The sequence below is a fragment of the Felis catus genome, chromosome B4 (assembly GCF_018350175.1).
Source record: "Felis catus isolate Fca126 chromosome B4, F.catus_Fca126_mat1.0, whole genome shotgun sequence".
NCBI lineage: Eukaryota > Metazoa > Chordata > Mammalia > Carnivora > Felidae > Felis > Felis catus.
The window spans coordinates 43,239,647-43,252,493 of NC_058374.1; the positions used below are offsets into that span (position 1 = coordinate 43,239,647).

Genomic DNA, 12,847 nt, shown 5'->3' on the forward strand with positions numbered 1-12,847 from the left:
CCCTTGGATAAATGCCTAGAAGTGCAATTGCTGGGTCATGCAATAATTCTGTCTTTTATTCTCTTTTGAGGAACCACCAAACTGTCTTCCAGAGTGGCCTCACAGTTGTACATTTCTGCCAGTTAATACATAGAAGTTCCCGTTTCTCCACAGCCTTAGCAACAATTGTTATTATTGCTTTTCTTGTTGTTGATAACCATCCTAATTGTATGAGTGGTATCTCATTGTGGCTTTGATTTGCATTTCCCTAATGACTAAGAATGTTCCCTAATGACTAAGGGGTATCTTTCATGTGCTTATTAGACATTTGTGTGTATCATCTTTGAAGAAATGTCTATTTGAGTCTTCTGGTCATTTTTAATTAGGTTGATTTTTGTTATGGGTTATAAGAGTTCTTTATGTATTCTGCATACTAGACTCACTATTTGCAAATATTTCCTCCCATTTTGCAAGCTGTCTCTTCAGTTCCTTCCTACTATCCTTTGATGTGCAAAAGCTTCTCATTTTAATGAAATCCAATCTCTCTATTTTTTTCCCCTTTTGTTGCTTGTGCTGTTGGTGTCATATTTTAGAGACTGTTGTCAAATCCAAGGTCACGAAGATTTTCACCTATGTTTCCTCCTAAGGGTTTTATAGTCTGTAGTTCTTACATGCAGGCAGTTGATAAATTTTGAGTTAACTTTTATATATGGCATGTGGTAGAGATCCAAATTGATTCTTTTGCCTATAGATATCCATTGTCTTAGCTGTTTGTTGAAAGAACTTATATTCTTTTACTGACTGGCCCCGGCACCCATTTGTATTTGTAGGACAATACGATTGTGCATTCAACTTGTCCTGTGGATCTATTTATCTGCATTGCAAGGGTTTCCAGGAGATAACTGCACAGTGACGTGGTTGCTTTGACTATTTTTCTCACAGTCAAGGATAGTTGTTACACCTAGGCAGTCTCTGTGCCATAGGCTGGCTCCCTTACATTTTGCTGGATAAAACACTCTTTCTTTGCTATGCTCTGTCATCCTTCCCCAATATTGTTCTCTTTTTATCACACTCTCTTAAATAGTGAACATTTCTTTGAGAGAAGCATCACATAAAGTAGGAACCTGTTGGCCTGGTTGATGCTGTTCAAGTCAACAGACCCATCGGGGAGAACAGGTGCCTGGTTTTAACACGGAAGCAACTCCTCTCCAAGTGTTACCTGATTACCCGCGAAATGTGTGGTTGTGTTTTCTGAACTATGGGCTTCTTTAAAAAGGATCTGTGTTTCCAGATGTGTGACTTGAAGCACCAACTAACTTTCAGCGCGTCTTCGTCAGTCCTCATATTCATTTTAAGATCCTTTATTATAAAATAGCCTGAAGGTGATCGCGCATATTCCATACCAAGAAAAAAACCGTTGTGTGTACAAACAGGAAAACGTGCCTCAGACAATTAAAACAGACAGCACATACTTAGATATTAATGCTCTGAGAAGATGTTTGGGGGTTACAATCACCCAGAGTCTTTCATTAGGTGGTTCTACATAGATCATGGACTGGTGGAGGTCTGTTCACTTGAAAGTGAACCCCAAAGGCAAAGAGTACAAAAATGTATCAGTAATATCCTTGAAAAATTCAGAACGAATAATAGAGGAAACTGATTATAAAAATATTTGATCTTCTCACCATGCTTTTAGGGAGTTACCTTCTGTTTCCTCCCAGCCTAAAAGTCATAGAACGGGACACTTTAGGCGCTCCCAGGCCCTGCAATTCTGCCATTTCACAGTAGAGGGCGCTGTTGCATTAAAACCTGCACCGGTTGCACCGCTACCTCGGGCCTGTGCTCCTGGTCTACTTTCCAGATGTTTTTTAAACAAGCCCTGTATACGAATATTTTTTTCTCTAAACTCTAAGGAAGTGAGAGTTGAAGAAAAACAGACTTCTTGAAAGATCGTCCTTTTACCCATTGTCTTCAGAGATAGCTTATAATATGTGACATTCTTGGAGGCTGCTGTCAAAGTCCCAAAGTACGAAATGCATCTCTCAAGTCATCAACCTCATACAGCGGCTGTGGAGAAAGAGAAGGAGACTCAGGGGATGACTTCATAACATTTTGCAAGAAAGTAAGTGGGGGGGGGGGGGGGAGGGGGAGGACTAGGAAGAGACAGGAAGAGAAGAGGAAGGAACGCTACCAGGAGGAAAAGACAGCTCTTGAGAATCTAACCAAGAAAGAGACATGTGAGGGATCCAAGAGGGGAAGGGAAAGGCATCCTGGCAGAGGGCTCTGAAACAGAAGAGCAAACTCAAATGCGGGAGAAACGACTACAACAAAAAAAGCCAGAAAATAGGCTTTCACCGGGGGAAAAATAAGGAGTGATATTTACACACACGCGCACATAACCACAGTGTGAAAAATATAAGAAAGGAAAACACAAGTCGCTGCAGGAAAAGATGACTTTGGAGAGAGAAAGGAAAGGAGAAGCCAAGCAGCCCCTTACCAAAAGAATGCGTCGAAGCTGTCTGGATAGACGAACTGAATTTTCGTGCAACCCCTCCCAGGCTTTGAAAGTTTTTTCACGATTTTCCACAAAAGTATTCCAGCAATAAAAATAATCTTTAGAAAAAAAAAAGAGGGAGATGGGGTAGAAGACAGTTCAGATCCCAAATCAAGAGAAAAGAAAGAAAGCCCTGCCCCCCTCATGCCCCCCCCCCCCTTAATTCTCATCTCCCCCAAAGCCTGGTGTCCAAGCCCTTAATTCTTTTCCTCCAATTCTAGTTGATAATTTTCGGCTGGATCCCGCCCCCGACGTTTCTCATTCTGAATTGCAATCCTGAACCAGAGCTGCCGCACGGCGCCTGCGCAGCAGACGTCCCCTCCGCACCTTTGAAGGTCATGATGGCGATTTGGACGCCCGCGCGGTGCAGGCGCCGCAGCCCCTCGGGCTCGGCCTTGCGGTCCTCGCAGAAGTAGAGGCGCGCGGTGAAGATCCTCAGACTGAGGTTGGGGTACCCCCTCAGAAAGTCGGCCACGTGCCGGGCGCAGTCGTAGCAGGGGCTCCAGGAGGTGAACCAGGTGACGCGGTAGCAGCGGCCAGGGTCCAGGTCCCAGTCGGAGATGTAGCGGAGGAAGAGCAGTTCCACGTGGCAGCCGTTCTGCGGAGAGAGGAGACGACCTAGGTGACGTTCACTGACCTTGACTGCGGCGCCGGTAGCTTTACGGTCATTGATTCACCTGCTCCCCACAGTAATCTCTTATGGGGTGTCCGCAGTTTTGGGCCTTAACGTTGCAAAACGTTTTGCTAACTCCCCGAAGGAGCGGCGAGGCCCGAACCCTTTTGCCGCCGTGGCCCTGCGGCGTGGAGACAGGTTATGGATTTTTCTGTGGACCGGGAGGATGAAATGAGCCTGGTTGAAGTAGCATCACACTGTCGTGGAGTTTTTTAAGCTGCGCTTGTGAGGTTAACTTTTTGCACCTTTAAGGAGAAAGAAAATGGCTTGGAAGGAAGTCATTGACATCGTGGAAATACACCAGACCGCTAGGGGGAGGTAGGAAACTTATGAAGGGGCAAAACACATTAGAGTAAGGCCGACAGAGGGGTGTTGTAAGAGAGGTAATAGGCACTGCTAAGGATTAAGAACAATTGAATGTGTTTGCGCATTGTGTGATCCCTGCGATTGTAATAATAATCTCACAATAGTGAGATATAGCAAGTCGGCTTAGTGTTGCGGGAAGGTCGTTAGCCCCGGAATCTGATGATCTAGGTTCCGGTTCCTGGCGTCACCACTCAGGTGACTGAGACAATTTACCCAACTCTTGGATCTTCTAATTCCACACCAGTGAAATAGGCTGGTGTGAGGCTTAAATGAGAAAGAAATAAAGGGTTGGTAACTGCAAAGCCTTCCATACATAGAATGTGCCACCTCAACAAACAAGAAAGAGATTAGGATGTTAAACAATTGTAGTGAGATAATTTACGCAATACAAATGGAGGCAAAGGAAACTGAACAGTCAGATAAACACTAAACAATGAGTCAGTGTCCTTCCACCCATGGATTCTTCCCTGGGACTCCCACCGATACCAGATGTCACTGCCTGTTATGAGACAGGAAATAATCGTTGGCAGAAGGTTATGTAAACCCATCTGGTTATGGTGAAGAAGTCTCTTGGAAGCGTAATTCTCTGATCTTCTAGATGCGGAGAGATCGGTTTAATTAATCAGCCAATTGAAGCTTCCCTGAGTATTCTGGGTCTCATACTGAATGTACTCATTGGCTTATGATCTGTGTGAGCAGAAGGGAATAGGAATCATTTGGCAAACAGAATTGAGTCATTATTAATGTTTCCTCAATTTTTCTTCCTTACTTTTCAAAAATTCTAAAGAAAATTTGATTTTCACATTTAAGATTTAGCTTGAATGAGCTGATAATATTCTCCTAAATCAAAAGGTTCCTACATTTGATTTCTTCCTTAACCTCAAAGGCAATTCATTTGCTGGGGAGAGGGGAGAGATTTTGGGGGCAGTTAACTCTTGGCATTGAAGCAAGGTGTGGCAGTAATGTACCCAGCATGATTGGGGAGGACATTGGATGACACGCTTTGGGGCATAACAATTACAATTTCATGGACATTTATTTATTTTTTTTAAGTTTATCTATTTTAAGAGAGAGCGTGCATGAGCACAAGTGGGGGAGGGGCGGAGAGAAGGAGAGACGGAATTCCAAGCAGGCTCTGCACCATCAGGGTAGAGCCCTCTGCGGGGGCTTGAACTCACGAACTGTGAGATCATGACCTGAGCCGAGATCAAGAGTTGGACACTTAACTGACTAAACCACCCAGGCGCCCTGAGTTTCGTGGACATTTAAAAAAGAAAAAGATTGGGGCGCCTGGGTGGCACAGTTGGTTGAAGCTCTGACTCTTGATCTGGGCTCAGGTCATGATCTCACAGTTCATGAGTTCAAGCCCCGTGTGGGCTCCGTGCTAACAGTGCGGAGCCTGCTTGGGATTCTCCCTCTCTCTGCCCCTATCCTGTGCTCTCTGTCTCTGTCTCTCTCTCAAAATAGACAAACCTACGATTTTCTTAAATTTAAAAAAAAAAAAAAAAAAAAGAAAGGAAGAAACCTGAAGACCTAAATGTGAGACAGGCTGAAATGTAGTACCGTCAGCAGATGGTTTTAAAAGTGCCCATCGTCTAGCTTTTAATTGCCTTGGAAGCAAATAATTGATACCTTGTTTCGAAGGTGACCGAAGTCCAATGAAAAGGAGGTGGCACTGTCCCGCCGCTTCACCACGTAGCACAAGTAGGTCTCATGGCGACCCTTAGCCCAGCGGACATTCTTGAAATGGTAGAGAAACTTCCTCTGCTTCATCAGGAGGCTGTGGGTGAGAGAGGGAGGAACATACAGGAGTACAGCTCCTTCTCTGGTCACTCCTGGCTTTCCTTCAGGCTTTTTTTTTTTTAAAGAATTTTTTTTAATGTTTATTTATTTTTGAGAGACAGAGTGCGAGCAGGGGAGGGGTAGAGAGAGAGAGGGAGACACAGGATCCTAAGCAGGCTCCAGGCTCTGAGCTGTCAGCACAGAGCCCGGCGCGGGGCTCGAACCCATGAACCGTGAGATCAGGACCCGAGCTGAACTTGGACTCCATTATTAACCCTTCTTCATGCTTATATTTAAGACCAATTGACAGGTAGCCAGAACCCCCAAACCATGTGCACTCACAGGACAGTCTCCTCCCACAGCTGTCTTTTAGATGCTGACAACTTGGAATTACAAACTTGTTCCTGGGGTTCCATAATTTTTTTCTTTCCGAGTTCCCCTCCAAATGCTACCTGAATGCCCAGTGTGTACTTCAGACTCAACACGGTCAAAACAGAATTCCCAAACTGCCCGCCATCCTGATTATCCTGTCTCTCCTTACTTTTCCATCTCAAGTAACCAGGCTAAAAGCTTGGGGGTCATTGATTCTTCTCCTTAACTCCTCATATTTAAGTAATGATCTAAATATATTGATTCAGTTCTCCAAATATTTCTCTTTTCCTTTTTAATATTTTTATTTTTTAAACCTCCGAACATTTCTTGAGTTTGTATCTGCACTGTTCCCCCTGCTCTCTGCTTCGGTCCAAGCCCCTGCCTTCTGTTGTCATGTTGTTCTGGCCTCTAAGCTGGTCTCACTGCCTTCAGACCCTCCAAAAGAACATTCTCCGTGCTGTGCCAGGGTGATCTCGCAAAAACCCAGGCGTGACTATGTCATTTCCATGCTGAAAAGCTCCCAGTGAATCTCTTCTGCTCATAACTCTTTATTTTTGTGTTTTATTTTTTTCTTATTTTTTGTTTTAATGTTTATTTTTGAGACAGAGAGAGACAGAGCATGAACGGGGGAGGGGCAGAGAGAGAGGGAGACACAGAACCGGAAGCAGGCTCCGGGCTCCGAGCCATCAGCCCAGAGCCCGATGCGGGGCTCGAACTCACGGACTGCGAGATCGTGACCTGGCTGAAGTCGGACGCTCAACCGACTGAGCCACCCAGGAGCCCCTGCCCATAACTCTTTAATGTGGTATTTAGGCCAGTTTTTACATTTGGTTATCAGTCTACATCTCTAGCCTCCTTTCCTACTACTTTCCCCCTGCCCTTCCCTCCCTTCAAGTGCCTGTGGTACTCGTGTGTTCTGAGGCTGTTTCTTTCCCATCACCTCGCTGATGCACTTCCTCCCGGTGAATGCTTTCCTGTCTTTTTCACTGGACAAAACCTACATATCCTTCACAGCCTAACCACAATTCAACTCTTTTTTATTTTATTTTTTCTTGCTACCACCGTCCCCAAACGAAATCGAACACTTAACAACGACAAAGACCCTCCTGGGGCACCTGGGTGGCTGAGTGTGTTAAGCACCTGACTCTTGATTTTGGCTCAGGTCCTGATCCCACAGTTCGTGGAGTCAAGCCCGGCGTAGGACTCTGCAGAGCCTGCTTGGAGTTCTTTCTACCCCCACCCCCCCCACCCTCCTGGGCCTATGTGCACTCTCTCTCAAAATAAACAAATAAACATTCAAAAGAAAAACCCTCCTGTAGTTTCCCTTGGTTCTCCAGTTCATCCCTACCGAATCCCTCATCCCCGGTTACCAATTGATTGCTGACCTGTCTCCCCATTTAGACTTTGTGTTTTGAGGCAGAAAAGTGTCACTTCATGAGGAAAAAAATCTCTTTTTAACGTAACAGTAGTACTTGGCTGTTGTTAACGTGAATAGTACAAAAAGTTAAGTGTTACGTTTCAAAGTACTAAAGAATTACACTATCAACAATAGCCAAAGTATGGGAAGAGCCCAAATGCCCATCGATGGATGATATATATATATATATGCAATGGGGTATTACTCAGCCATCAAAAAGAACTAAATCTTGCCATTTGCAGCTGCGTGGATGGAACTAGAGGGTATTAATGCTAAGCGAAATAAGTCAGGGAAAGACGTATCATGACTCCACTCATATGAGGACATTAAGATAAAAACCAGGTGGGGGCGCCTGGGTGGCGCAGCCGGTTAAGCGGCCGACTTCAGCCAGGTCACGATCTCGCGGTCCGTGAGTTCGAGCCCCGCATCAGGCTCTGGGCTGATGGCTCAGAGCCTGGAGCCTGTTTCCGATTCTGTGTCTCCCTCTCTCTCTGCCCCTCCCCCGTTCATGCTCTGTCTCTCTCTGTCCCAAAAATAAATAAAAAACGTTGAAAAAAAATTAAAAAAAAAAAAAGATAAAAACCAGGTGAACATAAGGGAAGGGAAGCAAAAGTAATATAAAAACAGGGAGGGGGACAAAACAGAAGAGACTCAAATATGGAGAACAAACAGAGGGTTACTGGAGGGAGTGTGGGAGGGGGGATGGGCTAAATGGGTAAGGGGCATTAAGGAATCTACTCCTGAAATCATTGTTGCACTATATGCTAATTTGGGTGTAAATGGAAAAAAATAAAATTAGAAATAAATAAATAAATAAATAAATATTAAAGAATTAAAATTTAAAAAATTAAAACAAATTTTTCTAATTCAATATTTAGGATAGTATCTAAGAGTTAAAATTTTTATGTTTTTCTAGTATTTTACAGTCATATTTACATGGTTTGGGTTATACTGATTTCATACGGAATTTTGCACTCTGCTGCTTTTTAAACTTGGCAGTATAATCTAAACATTACGTTATGTCGCTCGCATGCCCTTGTTTTCCTTATTCCTAGTGCAGTGTTTTACTTGTCACGAGCACTAAATTGCATTGCATTGGTGGAAATACTCTGTGCTGACTCAAGTTTCCTTGCGTTTGTGGATTTAACACAAGCTCTATAGTATGGTTGATACCAAAGCACTGATGGTTTCTCCGAGTTTTGTCTTTAGTCTCTTCCAGAAATGGATTTATCGAGTTGTGGAGATAATGCTGCCACTTAGTGGCCCAGGGCAGAAGTGCAGTAAACTTGTAGGGACACCTGGGTGGCTCATTCGGGTTGAGCGTCTGACTCTTGATTTCAGCTTGGCTGTGGTCACGGTCCCAGAGGTCATGATCCTAGAGTCGTGGGATGGAGCCCAGAGTCAGGCTCAGTGCAGAGTGTGAAGCCTGCTTGGGATTGTCTCTCTATCCCTCTGCCCTTCTCCCCCGTTCTCTCTCTCTCTCTCTCTCTCTCTCTCTCTCTCAAATTAAAACAAACAGAAAAAGTGCAGTGAACTTGTAAAAACAAAGAGTGAGGCAAGGATTTGAATACGGTTGGCTGGCAAGAGAATTGAAACTTATTTCACCTTTTTTTTTTTTTAAACCATTGAGGCATAATTTACATACGTCACCCTTTTAAAATGTACAATTTTGTGAGTACTGGCAGATGTAAACACCCAAAGCTGAGACCACCGTCAGGATACAGAACATTTCCAGGGGACGCCTCCCCAGAGTTTCCTCATTCACTATGTCGGTCAGTTCTTCCCCCCCTTTCCTAGGCAACCATTAATCTGCTTTCTGTCACCGTGTGTCACTATCCACGTCCTAGAATTCCGTATAAGTCCTACATTATCTCTTCCTTTGTGTCCGACTTGTTTCACTTTGAAATTCGTTTGTAGTGTTGCATGTGTTAATAGTTTGATCCTCGGTTTTGCGAAGTAATATCCCATTGCATGGCTTAGAGCACGTGTATTCATTCACCTGTCGATGGACATTTGGACTGTTTCCACTTAGAGGCTATTGTGAATAAAGGTTTTACAAACATGTCCCAGTCTTTGTGATGACATAGGTTGAGAATTAATTTTAATGCAATACCTGTGATAGACCCTGAATTCAAGAGTTAAGTATCCAAGTGTCAACCTTATTAATTAGGTGAGCAAGGACGAACTTTTTATAGCCATCTCAATTTAAAATGTCTCACCACACACACGTGAAGCTTCTCGAAATACACTTTAAATCCTGAGGCAGAGCACTGGGTTTATCACCAGTATACACATTATGTATATCAAGCAATTTAAAAATGGCTTAATCATGTCATTTTAGAATGAAAAATTGGCATGTGAGAGCAAGCGGGGGGAGGGGCAGAGGCAAAGAGATTTTTAAGCAGGCTCCACACGAAGCTGAGCTGGACGTAGGGCTTGATCCCACAACCGTGAGTGAGATCAGGACTTGGGCTGAAATCAAGAGTTGGTCGCTCAACCGACTGAGCCACCCAGGTGCCCCAGGGGGCTCGGTTTTAAACAGACTAAGCATCATCTCTTACTGAGACATTTCTTTAAACACCTAACGTACCCTCCTGGGCTCTATGGCCAGGCAAAGGGTGGAGAGGGGTACCGCATCACACACAGTGGATCTGCTGCTGGGAGGAAGAAAGGGTGTTCTGGAAGGGATGTGAGATAGGTGAGGGAATTCAGATGGACTTTTGCCTTCTGCCTCACGGGGAAATACAGCAGTCCGTTACTGTTTGTCAGAAGCGACCACAGAGAAGCGAATCACTTGATTGTGACCTGTTAGTTAACCTTCTAGGTCCATCACTTTCCTTCAACTGTAGCTAGGAGCCCATTTCCAGTATCCTGTTCTCTTGGTTTCTCTTTTGGGTACAAAGGACTTTGTAGAGGTAGACCTTCAAGGTCGCGGGCTGCCAGCTGCCCTGGACAGCTGTGCCCCGTGAGGCAGAACGTCGCTGTATCCCCAGCAATGCAAACAGAGACAAATGGGTTAAAAATAATCCTGACGAATGCCCTCTGCATAATTTCTTTTCCTTAATGATAATTGTATATTTCCCCTTTTCTCCTCTTGAATTTCATCTTTTCTCCTTTTTGTGTCTTTGAACTTCAACTACGAATTTAATCATTGCTTTGCGTTTCATTAGGCACAAATATTTTCACTGGACCCTTTACCTCTTTATACCTCAGATTAATTTTCAAAATCTGATTGCAAACTGAGCAGACATTTGACATTTTTGCCCTCAAGAAAATTTGCTGAAGAACATTTAGACTCCCATTAAAAATCTTAATTCTGGGTGCACCTGGCTGGCTCAGCCGGTGAAACATGAGACTCTTGATCCTGGGGTTGTGAGTTCAAGCCCCACATTGGGTATAAAGATTACCTGAAATCTTTTGAAAACAAATTTTTTTTTAATTTAAAAAATCAATTCTGTAGTGTAAACGCTTTGTAAAAGAGTTAAGTTGAGATAAAGTATAAGGATTAAGTATGATTCTCATACTTCTGTAGTAAGTAGGAATAAAATAAGTTATGTGATAATAACTTATCATAAACTGCTTGTGAAAACATTCTGATAATCTTAAAAATACATTTAAGAAGTAAGTTAAACGAAACTGAAAGACTATATACGTAGGGGCGCCTGGGTGCCTTAGTTGGTTAAGCGTCCCACTCTTGATTTTGTCTCAGGTCATGATCTCAGAGTTCATGAGATCAAGCCCCACATTGGGCTCTGTGCCGACAGCATGAAGCCTGCTTGGAATTCTCTTTCTCCCTCTCTCTCTGCCCCTCCCCTGCTCTCTCTCTCTCTTTCTCTCTCTCTCAAAATAAAAAAAAAATTAAAAAATTAAAAGGAAGACTAGATAAGTAGTAAAAATGCCACTAACTGCCCAACAATTAACACTAAATAAAGTTATTTACTGATGCTTGACTGATTTTTCTCCCTGTAACAGATACATATCATCCTAGTGACTTTCAAGCAGTTAATTTTGAATATGGGCATTAAAAAATAATCTCCTTACTCTGTAACTAAATTTTTCAGTAAAGAGTCCCCAGGAAGGTTTGCAAGTCCTTTTGCAGGTGAATGCTGACAAAATTATTAGTACAATTTCCACTACCCGTTTGTCAGATAGTTATAGTCTTGCTATACCTTTTCATGAATTGAATCTCTAAACTAGTGCTAACTGCACGACACATCTCAGGACGAGTCCATACGTGGCACATAGGAGTTCTTTTGAATATGGGAGAGAGAGAGAGAGAGAACAGAGAGAATCAGGCAGAGAGCGTGTAAGATCTGAACAGATGTGACAGATCCAGAGAAGTAAACGTGCCGATTGCCCAGGCGGTGAGTCAGATAGGGAGAGGAGAGAAGCAGATAGCTACCAATCTGAAAGCTCAGATTTGCTCGGAGAGGAAAGCCAGTGCACCCCCGCCCCATGAGGAGACGGCTTTACCTGTCCATTGTGGATTCCAGGGTGTCTTTCTTAGTCTTAGGCCAAGGAAGGCTTGCCTCAAGTCCTGCTGCCTCACTGACTCTGTCTGGCAGTGCATTGGCCCCACACATTCAAATTTGAGCTTACCCTCTTAGGCTCCGCCCCCCCCCAAGGCATCATCACCATCAGGTACCCCAACAGCCTTCCTCTTGTTTAGGTCCAAAAAAGATAGGCGGGGCTGTCATTGGCAAAGTCACGTGGGTAAATGACTGAGGGCCGTTCTGCTTAAGGTATAGGCTCCTTTAGGGCTACAGCTGTAAAAATCCAGTCTATGCTCCACAGGTAACAAAGATCAGGAACCAATAGCCAGAGACACTTAGGAAATTGTAAGCCTGGTGGCCAATAGCATCTTTAATTTTAAAAGTGCAATAATAATATTAGTAATGTTCAATGAAATAGCATCTTGTTCTCTGTGAGCTGAAGGCATCTGTTCCCTTGTGTAAGTGCACACTTTCTGAATCTCAGTAGAGACCAGCACTAACACCTCCTGCTTTGTGGCCAAGCAAGTAAATGTGGTCAGTTATGTAGGACTTAGGAATAGAAATTATGCACCCTAAACCACCGATTTCCCCCCCCCCCTTTCTGATTGCATTACAAGAATTGCTAGAAGACTAGATGATTGCACAAGAGTAATTTTTGCAAAAGCTGTCTTTTCCACAAGCCATATATTTTGAAGTCAGAAGCAGCGGCATCCCAAAGCATTCAAAAATGTTTATTTCATCAGACGGAATCAGCATCCAAATGACTCCAGTGAACTTGGAAAACCGTTTGGGCTTTTCAAGTAAAAGGCTTTAAATTCCTGCCCTCATGCAATTTGGTCTATGAAAGATTTTGCTTCTCCCTCCTAACTCAGTCTAAATCCTTTCTATTTCTTTATTCAATAGAAACTCAGCGCCTAACTACGTGAGAGAAACTGTTGGGTGCTGGGGGTACAGTCGTGAGTAAAGCAGCTAAGGTCTCTGCTCCCTTCCTGCCTCAAGGCTTTGAATACCCCATAGGCATTGATTCCCAAATCTGTCGCTCCAGCTTGGACCACTTCCTTGAACTCAACACAGAGGCAAACAATTGCCACCTCAGCATCCCCATTTAAATATCCGAGGGGCGGGGCGCCTGGGTGGCGCAGTCGGTTAAGCGTCCGACTTCAGCCAGGTCACGACGTGAGATCCAGCCCCGCGTCAGGCTCTGGGCTGAT

General features: G+C 43.9%; 1 protein-coding gene across 1 annotated transcript; it reads right to left on the reverse strand.

Moving 5' to 3' along the window:
• Positions 1 to 1,324: 1,324 nt before the first annotated feature.
• AICDA (activation induced cytidine deaminase) lies at positions 1,325 to 11,737 on the reverse strand. Its single transcript, XM_023256751.2, has 5 exons — positions 11,617 to 11,737; positions 5,205 to 5,352; positions 2,861 to 3,131; positions 2,477 to 2,592; positions 1,325 to 2,046 (listed from the first exon to the last, which is right to left on the reverse strand). Exons 1-5 carry the CDS (start codon positions 11,724 to 11,726, stop codon positions 1,993 to 1,995), a joined length of 699 nt encoding a protein of 232 aa, XP_023112519.2. The 5' UTR covers positions 11,727 to 11,737; the 3' UTR covers positions 1,325 to 1,992.
• Between the last annotated feature and the right edge of the window lie 1,110 nt (positions 11,738 to 12,847).